General features: G+C 38.4%; 2 protein-coding genes across 3 annotated transcripts in view; both read right to left on the reverse strand.

The window, feature by feature from the left end:
* Positions 1 to 1,611: 1,611 nt before the first annotated feature.
* On the reverse strand, positions 1,612 to 9,156 carry ctsc (cathepsin C). The gene is made up of 7 exons (XM_039660370.2): positions 8,822 to 9,156; positions 7,940 to 8,085; positions 6,464 to 6,627; positions 6,162 to 6,317; positions 5,378 to 5,493; positions 3,635 to 3,766; positions 1,612 to 2,304 (listed from the first exon to the last, which is right to left on the reverse strand). Exons 1-7 carry the CDS (start codon positions 8,973 to 8,975, stop codon positions 1,805 to 1,807), a joined length of 1,368 nt encoding a protein of 455 aa, XP_039516304.1. The 5' UTR covers positions 8,976 to 9,156; the 3' UTR covers positions 1,612 to 1,804.
* Positions 9,157 to 16,268: 7,112 nt separating this feature from the next.
* grm5b (glutamate receptor, metabotropic 5b) overlaps positions 16,269 to 25,323 on the reverse strand; it is a 71,129-nt gene continuing 62,074 nt past the window's right edge. For both annotated transcript variants that reach the window (XM_039660333.2, XM_039660334.2), the window contains exons 7-9: positions 24,738 to 24,864; positions 22,373 to 23,312; positions 16,269 to 21,595 (exon numbers count right to left, since the gene is read on the reverse strand). In XM_039660333.2, coding sequence (XP_039516267.2) covers positions 20,656 to 21,595; positions 22,373 to 23,312; positions 24,738 to 24,864 — 2,007 coding nt within the window. In that variant the 3' untranslated portion in view covers positions 16,269 to 20,655. The remainder of the gene's footprint in view (positions 21,596 to 22,372; positions 23,313 to 24,737; positions 24,865 to 25,323) is intronic.

A 25,323-nucleotide genomic window follows, 5' to 3' on the forward strand; every position in this document is an offset into this window, starting at 1 on the left:
ATCATCTGGAATCATTTAAAGCCTTTTCAACAGTTTGCACTGAAACTGTAAAGTCCATTATATGGAGAAAAATCCTGGAATGTTTTCATCAAAAACCTTAATTTCTTTTCGACTGAAGAAAGACATGGACATCTTGGATGACATGGGGTTAAGTAAATTATCAGCAAAGGTTTTTTTTTTTTAAAGTGAACTACTCCTTCAACACCTTGACAAGCGGATGCGATAAAAACTGTTTTCCTGTTTGTCTATGTGACTCGACAAACCCAAATGATTCATAAAAGAATCTTTAACAAAAAGCTGAAATTTCGTTGAAGATAAAAGGTTACGGTCCTATTTTTTGGTAGCGCAACACACCACACGTTTATATTAGCACAGTTTGCTGTTGGCATCTGATATAGCGTTTGGACCCGGAAAAGCAATGCATGACGTGAGACTTCACAAGCGGATAGTTCTGACGCAAATGTCCATTGCATTACATACTAAACAATCAAAACCCTCTCAAATACTGAACAGATTCAATTTGAATTGGATTTTAGATCATTGATGGGTGTAATTTATACAAGTCTGATTTTCATGCATTAAGCATTGGCAACAAAGTACACCTGAAGCCAAACGTATCATTAAAAGAAACTTTATTAAAGATCATGAAACAGACACGGATGCAAAGGCAAAGTATTAAAATAGTCCTGAGCAGCTTGTCTTTTGGCGAATAACCTGACAGGACTCGAAGTATAATGCACATCCCTTTAGTCTATTGCTATTCGAGTGATTGTTCATTAAATCAGAAATATGGATTTTGCCGAGGACAATTGCCAACTTGATTTTCTCTGAATACAAAATGACCTCGTCCAATTAAAACAGTGGTGCAAAAGTGCAAATGTGACATTCAGAGCTCTCATGGATCAACGAAAATCCCTTTTTTTTTTCTAAAAACACACTTTAAGCAGTTGAGGCTTGTGACAGCACCTGAAGACATCCAACTTCCACTAGCACAGATCCAGCAATTGAGGAAATCCACGCTAAAAGAACAAAAAAAAAAAGAAAAGGCCTCTTTCTCCAAGCAGGTCAGTCGCAACAAAACAGGTCTTGCCTTTAGATTAAGCAAACTTTAAAGCCATAACTAGACTCTAGACAGGGTTGTTTTCGGCTGACGGCAACAATTGGAAACACAGGTGACCCAAGACAAAAACATGACAGACTGAATCATAGCGAGAGTTTTTCCAGGCATGCAGGCGGCTCAGAGGAAAAGAGGAAGATGGCATCTGGGGGGGTTTTCAAGCTCGAAGAGTCATTCTCATGTGGATCTGAGCAAGATGCTTCGAGTTGAAGGGATGGAAACCGAGTGGCTCCACAATTGTTATGTAAAAGGACGCCTGGCGAGAGAAGAGACTGTAAAAGGCATAAATGAACAACTTCCCCAGAGGCCAGCGACAGAGCTGACGTTAACGGTCACATGGAGCCAGACCAAAGAGGAGAACCTTGAAGCAAAAAAAAAAAAAAACGCTTTGAAGCAGGCTGAAGTTGGATTAACATGTTTGAGAAATGAGACCGAATCAAGTCTATTGGATTTTGTAATTTCACACCGTTTGCTATTAAAAGGAATCTGTGAGGTTACCATTCTACATTGCTTCTTTCATCACCAAACCGATCAAGTGGAGGTCATGGAGAAAGAAACAACTTGGTGCTTTTTTGTTTTAACTTCGTTGCCGTTTTCCCTTTTTTTTTAGGCTGCAGAATTGCGATTATAAAAATGCCCTGAAACATGACGGACTGTGTTACAACTGACCAATTCATCCACACACACTTAAAGTTTGGAGATTGGCGTGGTAGCTACAGCAATGCTCTCAATGGCACACTCATCCACTCCACGGCGGATCCTGAAAAACCCGTTCTCGCCCCAGTTGGATCCCCAGCTGTTCTTCACGATCCAGTATTTCTCCCCGGTCTTATGGCACTTCCCATACCCCACCAACAACACGGCATGATTGGTCAGCTCAAAGGGATTGTTGGAGTCGCGGAGGAAGGTGTGATGGTAGATGCCCTCTTTATAGTTCATGAAATCGGGGTACACCTCCAGTGCCACTCCAATGGGTCCGTTCTTGACCAGCTCCAGCATCATGGCCTCCTCGCTGCATCCCCCGTAAAAACCACCCACGTAGTGATAGTCGGAAGCATAGTAACGCGTGCATTTCTCAGGGACTTTGCAGGGAGAATCGTCTCCGGTGTACGGGAAACAGTTTTCCTCCACAATGCCGAAGTCCTGGATGTATTTACCAATCAGGTATGGAAAACCTCCATCACAACCTGTATAGAAGACAAAACCCTTAGAAATCAAAAACATGAACGGCAAAACATCCATTTAAATGCACAATTATGATTGTCTTTTTTAATTACTTTTATGACGATTGCAACAAATTACACAATAATGTGTATGGCATATAACAAATAACAGACTGCTATTAATACTAGAGGATGATATCCATTATTAAAAACAAAAGCATTCACTATAAAAAAAATATATAAATAAAATGAAGAATCATCCTTTCTAACATAGTTTGTTCATTCCTCTACCAATTTTAAATTTAGTTAAAGGATTAGTTCACTTTTGAAAACTTTTGCTGATAATTTACTCACCCCCATGTCATCCAAGATGACCATGTCTTTCTTTCTTCAGTCGAAAAGAAATTAAGGTTTTTAATGAAAACGTTCCAGGATTTTTCTCCATATAATGGACTTCAGTGGGAACCGGACGGTTCAAGGTCCAAAAGAAACTTTAAGTACAAACTGCAAACTTGTTCAAAGGGCTTTAAACGATTCCAGACGATGAATAAGGGTCTTATCAAGCGAAACGATCGCTCGTTTTATAAATAAATAACAAAGTTTAAGTTTTATAAGCACAAACGCTCGCCTTGCTCTGTTCTGTAACGCACTCCTGTTCGAACTCGTTCATCAAAATGAACAAATCTTTTTCCGAGTCATTTGGTTCATTCGGCGAAAGAAACGAACGAATTGATTCGTTCCTTTTGTTGAACGAGTTCGAACAGGAGAATCACGAACGTGCACCACAGAACAGAGCAAGGCGAGCGTTTGATCTTATAAAACTTAAACTTGGTTCCCACTGAAGTCCATTATATGGAGAAAAATCCTGGAACGTTTTCATTAAAAATCTTAATTTCTTTTTGACTGAAGAAAGAAAGACATGAACATCTTGACATGACATGGGGGTGAGTAAATTATCAACAAAAGTTTTGAAAAGTGAACTAATCCTTTAAATGGAAAAAGCATTTATCCTGAACCTTTACACAACTAAACGGTTTTATTTTCATTAAAGCTTTTTAAAAGCAGACATTTCTATTAGATCTCTAAATTGCATAATTACACTAACTAATGTAACACTGTAAAATAAAGAGTTACTGATTTTTCTTCTTTCCTTACAAAACCTACAGGAGGAGGGGTACCAAGTCAAACATTTACGCAATGAATCCATTCTGATCTCAATCGAATTGTGTAACCATAACCCTGAGGGAGTTGGAAAAGCAAACAGTTTTATAACTGCAAATACGCAGACTCTTTAGTTCGGCACAGATACGGGTCATATTAAATATTTGCCTCGGGCATTAACGCACGCTTTTACCTTGAGAATACTGGGAGCAGGACACCACTTGCTGAGGACTGAACACTGGCTGCTGGGTGTTGTTGGTCTGGATTCGGACTCGTGCTTCAAGCATTCCCATAGTGGCAAAAGAGTAACAGCTGCCGCATTGAGCTTGAGAAAGAAAGAAATCATTTACAGGTGAAAAAGGACAATTCACAACCTCATTTCCTCATCCTACAGAAACATCCTTAATCCGCCGTCCTTCCTTCTCGAATGTAACCCGAGCATCTGAAGGAGCTCTTAACAAAAGGCAGACCCTATCGGACTCTGAAAGGGAAGAGCCACTACAGACACGGCAACCAGCGCCTGAAGAGCCGATCAGCCACTCGCACTTATTTCAGAGAGAAGTTTGTATAAGATGGACTAGGGAAGATGAGACCGTAAACCCCAGAGCAATTGGAAAGATACAAATCCAAAACAGGCTTCTACAGGTTAAAAAAAAAAGGAAAGATATCTTACGAAAAGGCATAAAATACACAAATTAGTGACAAGACCCGACCAACTTGCTCAAAAGGACCGCAAAACTTCTAGCCAGGACGAACTTAGCTCCGCCAACAACATTTGAGGATGGGAAGTTCAGTCTGGACTCGACCCGTCGTGAAGCTCAAGCAAGTATGCCCGAACCAAAGCTGTATGGACCAACCAAATTGTCACAGCGGCTTTATATGATGATGGACAGATGATGAACAGTAACGTAATCACCACATCACCAAATGGCGCTTGGGTTGAATTTGTTTACAACAAAAAATGGCAATTTAGATGTGTACATTCAGCAATCACATCTGTTATGGAAGATGTAGACAGCGGATTTATTTTAAAAGAGGAACAGAACCGTGGTCAAGGAATTTGTCGATCGGAAATGGTTTTGCCATCCTTCCTACGGGATTCGGTCTATCCAATTGAGTGCAGAGCCTTTTTTTGCAACATTTTTTTTCCTGGTTCGGTTGAAACACACCTCATAAATCACAGCCCAATGGAGCAGTTTCAGACTACAAAACATTTCACATTCAAAAGCTAGTAAAACATCTACTAGCCTAAAATAAGACTAGCAAAATGTTTCTTACCAAAAATGGCTCCTCAATACAAGGCTAATTCTCAATGGAGATGCGTTTAAAAAACAAAACAATGTAGTTACTGCATGTACCAGAAGAAAATGCGATCAGTGGTTTTGTGTATAAAAATTAAATAAATAAAAAGTCAAATGCCTAAGACAGACTAAATAAAACCCAGAATATAAAAAAGCTAATTCAAACTATCACACTATAAAAATAAGACAAATTATAGTCATTAAAAATCCATGCCCTTTTTATGAGGGGAAAAGAAATGGTGGCTTCTCTAGACACTTAAATTCAATCATTTTTCATACACTTACATTTTATAATAAAATATTAAACACTAGAAAATAAGTTTGCCGGGGATATACAGTACATGAGAAACAGACAAACACAGATTAGAGAAAGAGCTTGTAATTTCCTGGTAGTGTTTCTAGCATCATTTGTGAGGCAATTCCAGTAAGAAGAGCTTCACTGTCAATAACACACGCTCATAGGATTTCAGATCAATCAATAGTAGCATATTATTGATGTTTATCTCAGGACTGAATCAACTGTAGCACTGCATTGAAGACATTTATAATACAAAATGACATGTTCAGCTCTGATCAAACACTGACTAAAGCAACTGTTTTGGTTGCAGTATTTCCTCTCACACAAACACACACACCTTGGTTGCGGACAGGGCTGACATAACTAAGTCCGTTCACATTTCTCCAGTCCCATTTTTCTGGAAGACCAGCCGCCATCTTCTGGTCTGCAGCAACGGTCATAGGCCTGACACGTCTGAAAGAGAGATTTTTATATGTAAAAGCAACTTTATGCCATACAAACAATTTAACAAATTCCCCAAAAAAACTTAAGTAAACACCCCAATCCAAAAAACAAAAACAATACATTGGCCAGGTCTATTCTCTAGTCTATTTTTCAGAGTGAGGAGTGAGTATTAATCGACCATTTATCTTAATAAAATTTGCAGCTATTATTATTCAGTAATATGAAAGCTCGTTTCACGCACAAAAATAAATAATTTTTTTAGTAAAAAGTAAGAGTTTGCATCTGACTTCTCAGAATTACACAATATAAAACTCGCAATTCTTTAAAGTCAGTCTTTATTTCCTCAATTGGACTTTATAACTCGCAATTACGAGTTTATACCTCACAAGAAAAATAAAAGTCAGAATTGCTTGAGTCACAATTACCTTTTAAATTGTTTTATTCTGTGGCGGAAACAAGTGGAACCAAGTCAGTTTAGTGAGGTTCATGCTTTAACTGAAATCAGCATGGATTAAAAGATTTTGATCAGATAAACATTAACATCATTAACATTGATAAATCGAGAAAGCCTAACTTCTAAATAAATTTCAGATATTTTGAGCTCGAAATCAGTTTTAACGGCATCCATTATTGAGTTACACACAGAAACCTGACTGCGCCAATGAAAGTGTGTGTACCTTGGGATCTTAGAGGCACGTCCTCCTGATCTTCTCAGCATCTCCTGTATAGTGAAGGTCTCATGGAGACTGTAAGTCGTGGCTTTCCAGAGGCTCTGGACGGAGTTTATCTGATCCACAAACTCCATGTTGTTTGTGTAAGGCAACTTCATGAGCCTAGAGATCATAAGATGTTTGTTACCAATAAACATCAATCATTCATTCATGCAGTGCAGGGAAGATGAAGTCACATGAGATCTCATCAAGATAGACAGCGAGATAAGAGACAATCACGAACACAGCTGACACAATCAAACACTCACAGTTGGTGATCGAATCCAAGCATGTGATTGTGGTCGATTCGGGGCGGGATGGGCTGCACCTTCTTCCCAGTAAAACAGGCCCAGTTATTCCCCAAAACATCATGAGCCCAACCGGGCAGCGTCTGATCGCAGTAACTGGTCACCTCTGAACCCTGCTGGGTGTACTAGACACACAGAGAGATAAATACAATAAGGTAACGCTTTAATTTAGGGTCCAATTCTCACTATTAGTTGCTTTTCAAGGAACACATTTACATTCTTATCAGTTCTTGCATATTTATAGGATATTGGTGGTTTATTAGTACTTAAAGTACATATTAATTCATGACCATACTCTAGATCCTTAATCCTACCTAAACTTAAATCATATTAACAATTTGTTCCCAAGACATATAAATATATCAGCAGCTTGTTTCTCATTAAATTTTATTCCCCTGTTTTAAGTAAATCGTGCACACAATAAAATCATGTCCTCCCTCGATTTACTACATAATGGCCACGTTGTAATAATTAGTTCTACGTGGCAACGATTTACTAAAACAAGGGAACAAATTAATAACTCGTGGGATCGAATTCTTGATTTGTGGACACTAGCGTGTAAAGATATATGTATTTGTACTATGAATTTCTGGTACGCATGTTTACCCAACCATTAACCACCAATGATTGCAAGCGCCATGTTTTGTTACTCAAGAAGCAAAGTCTAATTTGTCAAATTATGTCCATTTTATCATGACATTTAATCAGTGAATGCCATTGACACTCTTGTGGTGTGATTGATTGCTGTAGGCATCGCATTTCAAGCCAAGAATGAACTTGATCATCCTTTAAAATTACTAAAACTAAAATAGAGAAAAAGCTAAAAGATATTTAAAAAAAAAAACTAATAAAAAAGTCAAAAAGGCACAAATCAGTAAAACTTAAACTAGATCAAGATAAAAAAAAAGTGCACCAAGTATAGGACATTGGCTAAAAAGAAAAGAAACGGTAACATGTCAGTGGAAAATATTACATATTTTAAGGGACATAATCGTTCTTAATATGTGGTGGACTTGGAAAGATGTTAATAAAAGACTAAGAAAAGAGGAGCTATAGAATATTAAAGTGAAATACTGAGAGGCTGTCTTTTTTTTTGTTCTTGTTTTCTGCTATATGGAAATGTATATGTTCATGTGCATAGTTAAAATGGAAAAAAAAAAAAACAAATAATTGAAACTAAATTAAACTAATTAGAATTAAAAATATAAAGTTAAAAGCCAATTCAAAATATTACTAAACACTATAATAGTCATAATACTAAAACAACCAGATCTAGTCATTAAATTATAAGAAAAGATAGCGCTTGTAAAATCCTGCAGTGCAGACCACAGAAACACAAAAGAGCTGAGGTCACAGTTTCACTTCTGTTGTGAAACCCCAGTCATCTGATCAGTCATGTGGTGTCACCTGACACTAAAAGTGTCTCATCACGCTTACCTTGAAAAACCCGAACCATTTGTAGTCATTGATCACCACTTCAAACCCCTGGTTATAGATGAGTGTGAAGAAGCCAGTGTGTCCCAGATCATCCACAGCTAGAAACAACTTCTGCAGGTCCACAGTCACTGTTGACACCGGCTTCCCTGTTTAACAGTCAACCAAGTTCATTTTTCAGCATTACATGTGGAGAACATATGACAATAACATTGAGTGATTTAAAGTTGGTTTGATACCTTTAGGCCTAACAGGGTTGTAGTTTAATGGATTCAGTAATATAAAAATACCACATTAATCATCTAAACAAGCCTTGTGCAATAATGGGAATAATATTCTTAGTTTTTACATCATGGATTTAGTTTCTCACACACTCAAAGTACCAAAATTATTATAAACATAAAATGCTAATTCAAAAAAACAGTCCTGTGCAATAAAAGGGCTTAGCTTGATATCACAATATAATACATTTAAATTGTTTAATACGGCTAATATACATTTTATTTTTTGAAATTAAGCCTTGTGCTATGAAAAGGGTATACGTTTTGTATATCTGAGTTGGTTTGGGCTGCAAACCAATGAATGAAAACTAATGTCAAACTTCAAGCCAACTTTACTTCGCTTTCGTTAAAAATCAAAGATGGCGCGCTGCTGTGAAGAAGGTCTAGCCAAAGTCTAATCATGGTAAAGATTCAGTAGTAGCATGGTAAATATCAAATTAAGAGGCTAAAGTAACTACCATTCTGATATATTAACTATATACCGTGTACAAAACAATAGGGCAAAGATACAGACTTTCCAGGGAAAACCCTCAACATGAAACCGAAAGTAAACAAGATCTTCCTTATTGAAGAGAAAAGCGCACTGATAGTTGTCTGGTCTGACCTGTGCTGGAGCAGTCGATGGTCCGATCCTGTCCCACATCAGACACACTGAAGATCCAGGTGCCCAGCAGGTCCTCATAGGTGCAGTTTGCAGGAGTATCGGCCGCGGACCCGCCGATAAACGCGAACAAAACAATAACGGAGAGCGCGCGCATCTTTACGACGGCCCGACCGCAGATATAACGGTATACGTGATTTAACGATACAGCGCGAGGGGTTTTTAACAATAATCGGACGCAAAGAAACAGGTGTGTTTCCTTCTCGTCCTTCCGCGCATCTGCAGGTCTGGAAACTGTTGGTGTTGACCAGCCGCGTGCTACTGAACTTATACAGCAATGATCATATGACACGAGTCATGTGACATGCCAGTAAGACACACACGCGCGCAGGCATATCACTTCCACAGAAACCCATTAATTCATCATACAAACGGACGCATTTGATTATATCACACACACACACATAACAATTAACTGTCTGTCATGACAAACACACATTAACTCAATCACAAATGTATACAAACACATGCACACACATATAAACCTATGAAGAAACAAACACATTTATTTGGTCTAGCACATTAAACAGTGACACTGACATAATCACAACAATTTACACACAAAAACAATAATCCTATTTCAGTCTGAATCTGAAATAATCACACTACAAGTGTGTCATCACACTAGACACTACTTTCGTGTTGAATTTAAATCTTTTCAACAAAAGAATCTTTATATTAAATGCAAAGACTTACGAGGACGATCTTTAGTAAAGTGAAAAGGCATGACCTTTGAAACCCACTTCCACTCACTGACACACTTCTGATTTTATAACTGATTCATCAGCAAAACAACCAAAGGACATGTCGGAGAGGATTTACTCGTTTCACTTCTCACTTATTTCTAATGTTTGATGGGTCACTAACAGTTTTGGGCCCTGTGAATGAAAGTTTCAGCTCTTTGCTTGAACATTTCATTTCTTAAGGGTACGTTTACACGACAATGATGTATTGAAAACGGAAGCATTTTCTCAAGCGACAACATTGTCAAAACAATCCGCAAAAAAAAAAAAAAAACACAACTAAAACACTTTATTATGCAGCCAGGCCAGTTGGTTTCCGGTATCACAAAAGCTGTTGTCGTGTAAATAAATGGCCAAAATGCATAAAAGGATTTCAGTTTTTAGTTGAAAATTTTGTCCTACATAATTATTTATAAATAAAGTTGTTTATTCTTTAGTGAAGTGCTTTATCTGATCGTGCACCCATGCCTAACATTGGATGTGGGCCTAATACTACTTCGAAAACATTTTATGCAAAACTAACACTACATTTTGTGCTTATTACAAAGTTTATTGAAATGAAAATGTAAAAAAAAAAAATCAGTTCCAATGATGATGTCATTTCTAACACTTAACCCTGGGTTAACATATAAAATCCACATTCTCCATTATCGTCATGTTGAGGTCAGTTTAAGGAGTTTTGAAAAAACAACCTCTTTAGCGTCATATAAGCAGCATTTACTTCTGATGGCAAATTTGTATTTGAGATGAATGTTGTTAGACGTTGTGTGAGTTGCAACCGCTTTTCTTCAGTTGATGTTTTGATTTTATTGCACTTCCACAGACTCTCATTTCCTCAATTTGATAAGTGATGTTGCAGTTTCTACTGTAGACGGTGATAACCAATCATAAACTTGTCATTGCTTGCCTTATTAAATATTCATGTGCTTTGAACAGTTACCAGAACAATCAGATGCAAGTTTTCAGCACCCAAGGGTTGGAAAACATCCAAGAGAGTTTCAGTAGGATGAGAAAAAACGAAACAAAACAAAACAAAAAAAACAGGCTCCCTCCGTCGGGTGCATAAAGCACACACACAATAATTCATTATAATATATTTTTAGCAGCATATCCCACATTTTGACCTTTGGGAACAATAATGTGCCCCGCTGCTGTATGAAGGAAAGCTTCCTCGAGCCATTTAAACACGTAATGAGGCGGTAAACAAACTTAATGTATGAAGTGATATTTTTCCTAAATGCTATTGGCTGATTAAATTTGGAGCTGTTTAAGACAGAAAAGGCCATCTGACGTCCCCCTCTGAGCTCAGCTGTCTCTTCTACTGAATGAACAAGCTGGGGCTTTTAACGAGCCTCATTAACCAATCAGAACAGAGCAGGGTGGGGGAAGACAAAGAGGAGCAATTACCACAACGACTGATTCACACACTCCATCCTAACAGCCCAGAATAGACAGCGCAGAAAGGCTCAAATGCACAGGAATTAGTCACTTGGGCTATTTAGACAGCACTGCCAGTGTGTGTGTGTGTTAGGAGGAAGACAGTGAGAAACAGAAGGAAGTGTGTCCACTTTAAAACAGCTGTTTAATTTGGAGTCCTGGTGTGGCACTAGGGTTTCGTCAGCCAGAATATTGTTTTAAATTGTTGTCGTGTCAGTGACACTAATGAGAAGATGATTTCAGAGCAGTTTCCTGTCACTGTGAAATATAAAATGGGAAATGAATAGAAGAGATCACAGTACTAGCATACGTACATAATAGCATATGAAAACGTCCTTGTTAGTCCAATAAAAGCTTTTATTGCGGTTGCCATTTTACAACATTGGACGTTTTCAAAACAATTTCCCCCACGTGCAATATAATATGCAAAACTGTTATCCACTCACAGCAGTGGGCGTTTACTAAGTCTTCAGTGCGAAACGCCCATAAAAACCCAGTGTTTTTGAGAAAATAGCCTATTACTTATTCATTTGGATGTTTTTGAATGTAAAAACCAAGCGAACGTCATAAGTTGACCTCAGACAACAATATAATAAAATTTAAAAAGCCAGTTCATGACCCCTTTAACTTTTAGTGGCCGGATCAAATAATGAGGTGAAAGAGATGTAATGTACCGCATATACTAATGAGGCATGGGTTATATTCGCCATGGAGAATTTTTTTAAAAGGAAAAAATGTTTAAATATGTCATTTTGGTGACCAAAGATGAGTTTTAAGGGATACAATGATTGACTGCAGGGGGGACTTTAATTTAAGTTTAAACCACAATACGTTTCTCAATTAAAGTCCCCCTGTAGTCAATCATTTTATTCCTTTCTAAATTCTAAAACATGCTGAAAGCAATACATGTGGTTCACAATACATTTTACTCTTTTAAATTATTTTATTTCTATTATAAATACTCTTTTTTTTAAAGTATGCTAAATTGTACATATTTTTAACAAGGGCAAGGGAACTTGCACCTCATAGGGGTAGATAATGACAGTGTATGTAGGCACAGAATGCATACTTTATACTGCAGAAATAGTGTGCTAGCATGCATTTGAACTTAGCCGTTATTATTATTCAGTAATGTTCTTCTGTTACAGATGAGCACATACAGTACAAGTTAAATTACACAGATGAACAAGAAGCAAGCAGCATTTAAGACCAATGCAACAGCATTACACACTCGTCTGGAGGAGCTTCAAGTGTGGGGGCACTTCAAATTAACAGCTGTGTGTGTGTGTGTGTGTGTTTCTGATCTGGTCTTATACGTGATTAGTGTGATCACCACACATTTTCCTGGTGCGTGTGCGTTTGAATGACATGTGATCCCGGGGTCTTGAATTCAAACGTGTTGCTGTTCGCTGCTCTCGCCCACACGTAATTACATAAGCTTGGCATCTGCTGTCACTCCAGTACAGTGTTAAAACACACAGATGCATCTCACCCCAACACTTACTATTTTATGCAGTCTATTAATGTCATTTTTCTGTATGCATAGTGAAGGTGCATCTGTCAAAATAATAACCAGAGACTGTATCCCACAATGCAATGCATTCCTATTATGTTGCATGAACGAGAAAGTAATATTAGCAATGAGTTTTTAACATTATTTGATCGGACTAGGGCTGTGAAACGATTGATCACGTGCAAAATAAGTTTGTGGTTACTAATATACGTGTACTGTGTATAATTATTTTGTATATATGCCTACATGTATATTTAAGAAATATTTGCATGTATACTGTATATATATTATATATAAATATCAATATTTTACATATAAACAACAAATTTTTTTCTTAAATATATGCATGTGTGTTTCATTTGTATACACACAGAAAACGCACATGTATTATGTAAAAAACAACCTTTTATTTGATGAGATTGAGAGGATGAGATTAATCGCGATCGAATTGCCTGGACTGCACTGGTTTATTTTTACACTGGTTTATTTTTACATACTACATGTATAGTATATACTGTGCAGTAAGCAAAGTACTATACAGTATATTGAAGATATGGGTAACACTTTACAATAAGGGTTCACTAATAAGCATTAATTCATGCTAAACTAATGCACAGATAATACTGAATTAATGTGTAAGTAATGATTATCTAAGCTATTCATTAATGATTACCACATTAGGAACTAATTAAGAGTCTGTAAGGTTAATGTATTAGTTCATACATTAATTTTTTTAATCAAATATGTAATTGTGGATTAATTCCATAATAACTCATTTTTTAACTAATAGTATTAATATGTTAATTACCAGAATGAGCCAAAGCCTTGTATTTCAACTTCCAGATAATATGACAGGTACACTAATATGCATTAATACATGATTACTTACTTAATTGTTAGTGCAAATTCATGTGAAAATTACTACAATTACTAAATGACTAGTTAATAATGATGTGCCCCAGCAAGTAAAGTCATAACATAATGATGCCTTTGCAAATCATTAGCTAATGATTAATTAAAGCAGACAACTGGAAGTTGAAGTGCATAGCTTTGACTAATTGTGGTAATTAACACATTAATTTACACTATAAGTTAATAAAATATGTTATTAAGGAATTAATACACAATGACACATTGAATTAAAAGCAATGCATGTATTACTTAATCTATTAATCATAAAGACTCTTTATTAGTTGCTGATGCAGTAATCGTTAATTAATGGTTTAGTTCTTCATTAGTTATACATTAACTCATGATTATCTGTGTATTAGTTAAGCATGAATTAATGCATATTAGTGGACCCGTATTGTAAAGTGTTACTAAGATATGTTCAGTCACATGCTCGCTCACATGAGTTTGCCGTGTGTGTGGTGGTGATAAATGAGCTTGGAAGTGAAACACACGGCTGAAATGATGGAGTGCACTGCTGGTCTGTTGGCTAATGATCTGGGCTGGTAGAATAAAGGTCTCATGCAGGGCTGGAGTTGCTGAGATACGATCGTGAGTGAGAAAGAAAAGCTCCAGGGAAGCTGTTTTTGCAGCACATGTAGCGCTTTTGAGCAAAAGACCTCTACTGCATGACAAATCCTCAAAATAACGAAGAAATTAGCAGCTAAAAATGTATTTTACTCTTCAGTGTTGTTGATACTATTGGAGCAGAAATTAAACATAGAGTAGCGCGGTAGTCGTCCCCAAGGCCAGACTCTTCCATTTAAAGGTCAGGGGCGTCATTTATAACCGTTGCGTCGCACAAAAAAAGAGGCCTACGCCACTTCCCGTGCATAAATTGTGATTTATAAATAAAAAATAAATAAATTCGGATTTGTCAGGTCACAAGGGCACCGAGTAAGATATAAAACTTATATGGCATTGAACGGCTCTACATGAGAGGAGAGGAGCCAGGGGTATTTATGATGCCAAGTCTTTAAAAGAGAATGAAAACTGGATAATGGAAACTACCGCCCACTTCTACACAAGTCACGGCATGTGTGTGTGTGGGGGTGAGAGCAAGACATTCGTTTGAGTGATGGAAAATTATACTGACGCACTTTCATTCATGTGTTTATCAGTCTGTTGCTGCTTCAGAGTTTGGAGATTTTTTCTATTGTTAAACGTAAATTGTAAAATTTAATTCAATGCGATAATTTCATTCTGCTAGTGTGTGATGAATGAGCTCTGATACTGACAAATACAATAGCAGTGTTTAATCAATAGCGCTGTATTTAACCAGTCAAGACTCAATCAATAATAACGGATTACAGCCAACTTATGATTCAGATAAAGTGCGATATCTCAGACGGTCGTCCATAAGATGTGTAAAGAAACAAAACGGTCCGCGATTAGAAGATCATTTACTGTTTTACACATTCTTTAGATGTTTGTTAAACAGGTTTGATTATCATAAAATATAGGAACATTGATTTATTGACAATAATTAACCAGCTTCCCTGTGGCTCAAACAGGAGAGCATGCGATTTTAGGGTCATGGGTTCGAATCCCAGTGAATGCATGATAATATGCACTGATAAAAGCAGATACCTATTTTAAAGCCCAGAAAAAGCACATCCATTCATCATAAAAGTTATCCATACAGCCACAGGGGGTTAATAAAGCCCTTCTGAAGCAAAGCAATGCATTTAAAAAGTCAATTTATAACTTTATAAACTATTATCACTGGCTTCCGGTAACGTCGGTACGCATGTCTGGAGAACCGTGAACCATCGATGCATCTCGATATGAGACGTGGTCTGGAAACTACGTTAATTTTCTCGTATTTGAGGCGTGGTTTACGAATGCCCAGAGCATTATTGGGTGCTACGAATGTCTATCAAATGCGCCTGTACGTAGCTCATAGCCAATCGGTTCAGTGATACCAGATGATGTATGTAGAGCGACCAAAAATTAGACGAGGAAGAAGACGATGGGTCAGAGAATTAGGAGATTTATGTATACACAAATGCTGTATCAAAAGGTAACTTCGCGTCCGCTGCAAAGATGGATGTCGCACGCATCATCGTCTTGCTGCTCCCTCCCCGTTCTGTGATTGGTTCCCTATCTCAGGCGAAAATTTAGTTCATGGTGTCCAGGCTGCCTAGCAGCGTGAATAAAATCAACATGGCGAAACCCAGGCTACATCTCGATAGGGCTGGGCAACAAACTCTTTCTCTTTAAATACTCTCATTTTAGACTTCAAATTCTTGCCACACTCTTTCCTCTGTGCTTCTGGGTTCATCAATGGGCCATGCTTCAGGTCAGAGGTCACTCGTGTACGGCTGTTACGGAAGACATTGATTATTTTTCTTACAAAAACACATTGCTTCGCTTCAGAAGGTCTTTATGAACCCCTTGGAGCCGTAAGGATTACTTTTATGATGGATGGACACACTTTTTCTGGGCTTCAAAATCTGAATTCACTCCCATTGTAAAGCGTGGAAGAGCCAGGATATTTATTAATATTACTCTGATTCGTCTGAAAGAAGAAAGTCATTTACACCTAGGATGGGTGAGTAAATGATGGGATAATTTTCATATTTGGGTGAACTATCCCTTTAAGTTCTGCTTTTCCAAGTAGGAAAAGTCAAGAGTCATTCATTCTCAGAGACAGTTGGACTTATTCCATGTTTTTAATAATGACTGGAAAGATTTAATATCACGCCACAATGGTTTCCACGTCAAGAAAAAGAGGGAAAAAAATGTGTACAGCTGAAAGCATTTTCTCACATTTTTATTTTCCCCACAAAGCTGCAAGAAACTGGAATATCAACAAATGCCAACAAAAGTCATCTTCAGTACCACGTCAATGATGATCAACAATCCACAGAATCTCTACATCAGAGAATCGGCAAACACAAGTCCCAATATATAGATATAGATAACAAAATATAACCACTCACTTGAGAGTAAAGAATTATACACAAAAAGATGTTAGCACTTGAGATGGAGTCACAGAGTTGGTTTCGTCCTTCAGTCATGAACCTGTGTGAACGCTAAACGATTGTGTTTCACACATAATAGCACTAATAAAAGATCTCATGTACTCCAGCAAGCATCATCATCATGAAGTAGCAAAATGTAAACATCAATGTGAGTCTACTATCGGCAGCAACATTGACATTCAACCCAGAGCTCCTACAAATGCATCTGTCATGTTCGTAAACCCACTTAATGAAGAGAAAAATGAAGAAATCGCCTTCCAGGGGTAGATTTATTAATATTTCACCGGGTCTTTCAAGCTTCATGTTTTTGATCTCGCCGAGTGAAATTTAAGCCTTTCCTGACGAACCGCAGCTGTTTCCTAATGTACCACAATAAATCTGAATAATCTCTCCGGCTGCTTCTGTGTACCTGTGGCAAAAACACTAAAGCTTATTACCAAAATGACACACGTGTTATATATCATCTGGAATATTACACACAGTTTTATGATTTAATATAGCCTGCTACGACCCCTGATTTATGTTATCACAGTAAACAAAAGCCAAGAGAAAGAACGAATTACGCTGACCACAGTATTTTCTCATTTTATAACGAGAAAACGGTTCAGCCAAACGAGATTAACGAGATTTTGAAACCTTTCTGTTGAAAATCGTGACTTGGAAAACAGCATCGCGCGCGCACGGCGTCTGTTGTTACCTCAGCAGTTCGTTCATCCAACAAACACTATCATAATCGGTTTCAAACGACAAACAATGTGTTTGCTCACACACTGATCTGATCTGCTGCACATTCATAGGAGATATTTGAGTCCTAATATACATTTATGTGTGCCAGCATTTCTGGACCAATGAGATGTGGCGACACCGCAGAAAAACGCTTACCGGAAGAGATGGCTTTATCGTGTCGTGCCCGGTTTAGGAGACTGTTTACACTGGAAGTGACTGTCATGGATTTAGCATACTCATTATTATAATATTAAAGTATTGCTACAACATATAGTTATCTGGTCAGTACTTCATTAAATATATAACAAAAATGAATTCACAAAACAGCAAGTCATTCAAATGCACAGTATTTTCAAATAAAATTAAATAATTTTATTTTTAGGAGAAAGTAAAACTGCTGACATAGGCCTGGATGTCCAGATTATGGACACTTGTGCCCGCCACGAAAAAAAAAGAAGATAATTTCAACTTTAATCACAAATTCTGATTTTATTTCTCGCAATTGCGAGTTTATCTTCTGACTTTTTTTCTCTCAGAATTGCACGTTTTTTTGTTTTGTTTTTGCGACCAATTTGTAGAAATACCATCAGAATTGCAAGATGTTAACTAGCAATAGCGGGAGAATGAAAGTCTTAAAGGGAACCTATTATGCCCCTTTTCACAATATGTAATATGACGTTTTGTGTGCATCCCTTTAAATGTAAAAGAGTTGCTGCTCTGTTTATGATTTATGGGGATTATAAAAAAGGAGTGGGTGTATTTCTACCATTCGACTGCTTGTTTACACACTCTAAGGACACACATCTCTGTTCAAACACCTTATAAAAGTGAATTTTGCATTAGGTCCCCTTTAAAAAAGTCTTTATTTCCCACATTTTTTTTATTCCGAGGCGGAAACGAGCTTCCATGGTTTTTAGTGTAGACAGAAGCATTGATTTAATTGTTTCGAAACACGTGTCTGGTATGTAGATTCGGGCTGAATCCCCGAAATATGACGAAATAAGAGAAGGAGGAAGATTTCTCATTCACAGAAAGAAGTTTCAAATTGATTAGAAAACTTCTAAAGCCGATGTGCTTTGTATATGCGTATGGTTTGTATTGCTTTGAGTCCCAAAGTCTGGTCTATTTATAATATATATATATTTATATAAAAAGAATACTCATCACCATAAAAACGATTCATATCATTATGTTACGAAAAAACACACATTTCGCCACACCTTCTCCCTCCCCCCTTTGGCACTAAAAGCTCTATTAAGATAAATATTACTTGTAAATTTCTCTTTTTGTTTTTCATATAGTTGCTAGACACTTGAGTAGCCTCACATTCATCTAAGCACGTTCTGTACACAAGGGAATGGTAAGAAAAGACATCTTTAGACTCGTAAAATCTTCTGTTATTTCGTCCTCGTGTAATCCGTTTAAAATGACTGCAGTTGTTCAGCTTTAACAATAAGACACTGTTAAAACTTTACTAGACTTGTTGCTGTTCGCATGCCCTTGATATTTACACAATCAATAGGAATCATCAATCAAAATGATTAGAATGGCTTCATGGTGAACACATAACTCATATCATTTATGATTCAAAACCTGATGATAGAGAGAGAGAGAGAGAGAGAGAGAGAGAGGAAAAGAAGCTGTTTAAGATTACATAAAAAAGCCCTTCTGATAGAAAAAATTATCATTTAAAGTCAACATGAAATGTGACATAATTTATAATGTGACATAATTTATACATTGTTCGGTTATTTTTCGTAGGGACTAACCGTGTCGTGCACAGATACATTTGTTCAAAAGAACACCAGGAATGTGTTTTAAGAAAGTAAACATTTTCATTCCATGTTGACTTTGGACCAAAACGTTGTTGACTGAATGATTTGATTTGACACAGATCAATGATATGACCCACAGTGAACTGGTTTGTTAGGGGTGATATGATGTCACTTCACCCACTACCATCTTACAAAATTGAATTTGTGTCTGTGTAGTTCATGTTCAGAGTTTCCCTCACTAGTTTGCCATTAACAAAAAAAGTAAATAAAAAAAGTACCATGGTATTCTTGGGAGTACCAGGGTATTACCACCTGATACCATCACTATAACATGGTACCACAACGTTTTGGTAAGGTGTGTTACAGGATCTGGCTCCAGAGTTTGGTCCCACAATTAAATCAACAACAATAATAATATATATATATATATAAAAATGCAGGTAATTATTATGAAAACATGTCTAGGTCACAGTTCACCCTGAAATTAAATTTTATAAATAAACCTAAATAAATAAATGGTTGCGGCTATTGCTTATTGGGACAATCCCTCCCTACAACTTCCCCAATCCCTAACTGATAAACACTTTATTATAAAACACACGTTAGACACTTTATTTCCACTTTTTGAATATTTTCTACACTTTATTGAAAATAAATGCCTTTCCGATTTGATACGAGATGGGAAAAGGGAGATTCGAACCGGGTCGATTTGTGTCAAAACGTTATTTTATGCGTCTTAATCGACAATCCAGCATCAACGTCAGTGGGCGGAGTTAAAAAGGCGTGTAAATAGACACTAGAAATGAAGCCTAAAATCATTGCATTGTGACATTATTTTCAAAAATGACCACCTATGACCCTATAATAGGTTTAATTTTTCTATAAGCAGAATTTTGGGGTGAAATATGATCTGGACAGGTTTCATTAGATTCACCCATATATGCTCTGTTTCTGAAAAAGGCAGGTAGAAAAATGGAAGAATGAAGAGAAAATGGAGAGAAAAAGGAGAAGAGAAAGTCATGGACGATGATGATGTGTGTGAATATCGCTCTGTTTGCTCTCTCACACACCGTCCTGTGGTACATCAAACAAAGCACTTTGTTCAAAGATTGCGTTTGAATCTCGGAAAGCATCGGGGGACGTCACCTCGGACTCTTTAATTATTACAGTGTACCAGCAGTCCAGTACGAGCGAAGCAGTGTGTAATTAAACAGGCTTTTCCCTTTGCTGCCGTGTCTTTTTCCAGCCCTTAATAATCTCATTGTTTGATGATGAAAGTAGCAAAAAAAGGCTCGTAATATCCATGTATGGGAACATCCCCGTGGGTCTCCCTGTGTATTCGTCCGCCGACATCCTTTTTTTTGGGGGGGGGGGGGGGACACCAACATATCGTAGTCATAGAAACAGCACTAATTAGATGAAAGCCATATTTGTTTAAGGCCACTACCAAAACAGACCAATGGACGCCAAACTAGACGAACGATTGAGAAACTACTGCAGGTCTGATGTTTATCTGGAGGGGCGGCGGAGCCCGGTTTTGCATTGGTCTGAAGGTGAGAACATGTAAACACACACACTCAAGCCGTGTCCGTCTCCGGCGACATTATTTACGCTCCATTCTTCACTCTGTTGTCCGCCATGCTGGTCCTCATAATGAAGACGAACTCTGGCTGTAGTGTCGGAGCACCAGGCAATCGTATTTCGGGACGAGCGGAAGTTCGGTCATTTCGGCATCCGAAGCGGGAGAACTTGGCGAGGCGCTTCCCGACCCGACGGAGTCCCTGAAGGGGGAGGGCGGAGTCAGCGCTAGCAGTTCCTCAAGCTCAAGCTGATTGGACGGCGACTCCATAACCGAGGACACGCCCACTTTAGGCTCCTTCCCACTGGTCGTTGGTGACGTTTTGAGCCGCGATGAACCGGAAAGATTGCAGGAGGGTGCGGGGCGGCCCACGTTAGGCTCCACCGGTGGGAGGGGCTGCATTTCGGCATAGGTCGTCATGGTGGCCGGCATGGAAATCTCTCGGGACAGGCGGTAGGCCGGAGGACAGCAGGGATCCTGTGCGTGAGCAGAGGCGCTGGTGGATAAAACCGCGGTGCTTCCCGGAGGAGAACTGGTGAGCATCATGCTGTTGAGCTCGCTGATGTTAGCGGTGAAACGGTTCACCACGCAGCTAATCTGCTCCATTAGCGAGCCTTGCGACGCACTTCCGCCGCACGAAACGTTACCGCGATGCTGAGGCTGACACATGTACGTGGAGACGCTCATGACCTGGGCGTCATTGCTTTGCGCTAAAGAAATACTCGCTCTTTGGGTCACGGTGCTGATTGGCGAGGGGGTCTGGGGCCGGTAGCTGATGGGGTAGCGCTCCTCCGCTTCGGTGACCTCGTAGAGCATCTTGTTGTTACTGTTGTCGGTGTTGATGTCGCTGCCTCCACAGTAGCGTCCCTCAGACGTTTTGGAGAAAGGTTTTATCACGGCCGTCTGATTGCTTTCGCGCTTCTTGATGTGGAAGGAGAGACGCTGCCACAGGTGGCTGCCTTTGGAACTGCACTCATTCTGGGCCCAGGTCACAGACTTCCCATTAGAGCTGAAACAACAATTAAAATATTTACTGTTAAATGGTAAATAAATAAGAAACTTTCAGTACAAACTGCAAACTTGTTCAAAGGGCTTTAAACGCTTCCAGACGATACATAAGGGTCTTATCAAGCGAAACGATCGCTCATTTTTTTAAAAAATAACAAAGTTTTATAAGATCAATCGCTCGCCTTGCTGTTCTGTGGTGCACGTTCGTGACTCTCCTGTTCGAACTCGTTCAACAAAATGAACAAATCTTTTTCCGAATAAATTCGTTCGTTTCTTTCGCCGAATGAACTAAATGACTCGGAAAAAGATTTGTTCAGTTTGATGAACGAGTTCGAACAGGAGTGCGTTACAGAATAGAGCAAGGCGAGCGTTTGAGCTTATAAAACTTAAACTTTGTTATTTATTTATAAAACGAGCGATCGTTTCGCTTGATAAGACCCGTATTCATCGTCTGGAATCGTTTAAAGCCCTTTGAACAAGTTTGCAGTTTGTACTTAAAGTTTCTTTGGGAACTTGAACCGTCTGGTTCCCATTGAAGTCCATTATATGGAGAAAAATCATCAAAAAATGTTTATCAAAAACCTTCATTTCTTTTTGACTGAAGAAAGAAAGACATGGTCATCTTGGATGACATGGGGGTGAGTAAATTAACAGCAAAAGTTTTTTCAAAAGTGAACTACTCCTTTAATAACTTAAAATTTTAAGGCGACCAGATTACTTAATTTTTTAAGTTAAACCAGCAATATTTTTTTACAGTGCTGCACAACTGAACACACACCTGAGCGTCTCTCCCGACGAGCCTCGTCTCTTCCACAGGTTGACCAGGCTGCTGGACCGGCTGGCCGCGGAGGAGGATTTCCCGTCTCCCACGTGCATTCGCACAACCGTCGACGTAGTGAACGCGCTGCGGACGTTCCTCTCCGGCTTAGCGAGGATGATGTAAACCTTCGGCGCAAACATGCAACACAAAGCCACGGTGGCGCTCAGACTGACGGAGAAGCACATGGTGATGATCTTGTAGTTGGAGCCGAAGTATATGGGTACGAAGGCCAGCCAGATGATGCAGGTGGTGTACATGGTGAAGGCGATGTACTTCGCTTCGTTAAAATTGGCCGGGACGTTGCGCGTCTTGAAGGCGTAGAAGGTGCAGCTCATGATGAGAAGGCCGTTGTAGCCCAATGGCGCCACCACACCTAAGTTAGTGGTATTGCAGATGAGGTTGACCTCGCGGATCGAGGGATAAGCATGGACGACGTCGGGAGGCTCCATCACGAAAAGCGCCACGATAATGCCCAACTGCAGGAGGATGAGAAGGAAGGCGATCACTAGCTGGGCGCACGCGCTCATGAAACGAGGTTTCTTGGTGCAGATTTTCTTTTTGCTGCCGGCCAGAATCCGAGCGATGCGATTGGTTTTGGTGACGAGGGCCGAGTAGCTCATGGCGGGCGACAGGCCGATGCCCAGCCGCTGCAAGTAGCAGTAGATCACGCGAGGCTTCGCGATGAGACAGAAGGTGCAGAGGTATCCCATACAGATCCCCGCCAGAATGATGTAACACAGCTCGCGACTGGACGACTTCACCACGGGAGTGTCGCGGTAGATGATGAAGATGGAGGTGACGAAGAACGTGGCCATCAGACCCAAGCAGGAGAAGACCACGGCTGCGATGGGCTCAGGGTCACCCCACCTCAGAAACTCCACTGGGATCGGGTCACATCCTAAAACAAGTCAAGAGAAAGACAATTAGTGGAGCTTGTACGATTTTTTTCCAAAAGATTGTGATTATTAGATAAGAATTAAAACAAGTTTGCACTTGAAGGGATAGTTCACCCCAAATATGTCAATTCTGTTATCATTTACTCACCCCTCAATCTGTATGAATTTCTATATTGAAGAAAATGGGTAACCAAACTGTTCATTTTCATTACTTTGAAAGTCAATGGGGTCCAACTGTTTGGTTACTGACATTCGTCAAAATTGAAAGTTATTTTGTGTTCAGCAGAAGAAAGAAACTCGTGTAGGTTTGGAAGACCTTGAGGGTGAGAAAATTATGACAGAATTTTCATATTTAGATGAACTAATAAAATTTTAGGTTGATGAAATATTTTAGAAAATATATATATTTTTAAAGATTTTATAGTTAATGATAAACATACTATAAAATTCAACATAAAGTAACATATACAGTATTATATTTAGTTTAAAAACAAAAATGTTTAAAATATCTGATCCTTTAATATAATATACAATATCTTTTACCGACCGAACAATTTCTAGTTAATGACATATTTTAGAAAACAAATAATAATTTTAGTAGATAAGTGAATATAATATTTATATTTATTATATAAATATTTACAATACAAATATTTGTATTTTCTAAAATATAAGTATATCATAATTCAATTATATGAGATAAAATATTATAAGCACAAATATTTTAAGATTTATTCAAATAAATATGTTATACCTTTAAGAATGGCACTTTTCCATTGCCAGACAACTCCATAGTATTGACATTGTGGATCAAGACATGCCGAAACTACTTTAAATATCAATGTATTGAAACCACCTTACCCACAATGCTCTAATATCACGGAGGAGGGTGTTCTGGCATACATTAATTAAAAAAAGTGTAAAAATATACAGTACTTGGTTATATTTGCTATATGATTCATCCGATGGTATAAATAGATGGTAAAAAGTGTGTGGGCTGATCACAGGGAGACAGATTTGATAAGTTCAACTCGGACGATTTTGATGCTGTTAACCTTTTAGCTCAATGACTGTGTGTGTATTCGTTTTCTCCTGAAATGATTTATTGAAATCCATTTGGCACAAATGTCTCTCTTTCATTTCTCCTCTTACTATTATAGGCAATGTAAGAGAGATGCAAACACGCATTTGGCAAATAAGTCGTTTTGGTGGTGATTTGGGATCCCAAACGACACACCATGAAATGAAGGAGAGTATCCGTGTGCGTCCGGGGCTTGAGCACTTTACAGAATTAGATTTGCTAAACTGAATAGCGGCGGATAAACGTGTTATTGAACCCTCAACAGGCACGAGCACAAGCCGTGAGTTCATGGGAATTGGGGTCAGGATTGTCATCAGTCGGATCCTTCATGTGTTCGTCGACTCACCGGTGAGGTCATGTGTGGGCCAAGATCCCAGCTCACACGCACGACACGTGTACTCGTCCGACACAAACTCGTTCTCCTTACAGGGGGTGCATGTCCAACAGCAGCTGACCTCTCCTTTACGGATCACCTGCAGACGAGAGAGAGAATCACATGACCTGCTGTCATGATCTGGTAAAGCAGCGCTTCTCAGCCGACGGGTCGTGACCCTGAAAGGTTGCAGTCAGGGGGGAAAAAACGTGCTACATGCAAATAGTAAAATTTAGGATAGCAAAACTAATCAAATTTTTACGGTTTGCCATTTTAATGATCCACCAAATGATAATAGTGAGCCATTTTAAGCTTCGCAGCTGTGATATTTCAGGCGATGGAAAAAGGACAAGTTTTGCATAGAATATTCATATATTATATATATATATATATATATATATATATATATAAAATTTATAAATAAATATATATATATATATATATATATATATATATAATGAATATTAATATATACAGGTACACATACATATTTTAATTAATATATTAAATACAGAATTTAATAATAATAATATAATGATATTTTACTATAGTAGATTTT

The sequence above is a fragment of the Pimephales promelas genome, chromosome 16, assembly GCF_988280905.1.
Source record: "Pimephales promelas chromosome 16, fPimPro1.hap1.1, whole genome shotgun sequence".
NCBI lineage: Eukaryota > Metazoa > Chordata > Actinopteri > Cypriniformes > Leuciscidae > Pimephales > Pimephales promelas.

Coding starts and splice junctions, on each gene's coding strand:
- ctsc (XM_039660370.2), bottom strand. CDS start 8,975: ATGCGCGCGCTCTCCGTTATTGTTTTGTTCGCGTTTATCGGCGGGTCC. Junction 6,628..7,939: donor AATGGTTCGGGTTTTTCAAG/GTAAGCGTGATG, acceptor CTGTGTGTCTAG/TACACCCAGCAGGGTTCAGA. Junction 3,767..5,377: donor CAGCCCTGTCCGCAACCAAG/GTGTGTGTGTTT, acceptor TTCTTTCTCAAG/CTCAATGCGGCAGCTGTTAC.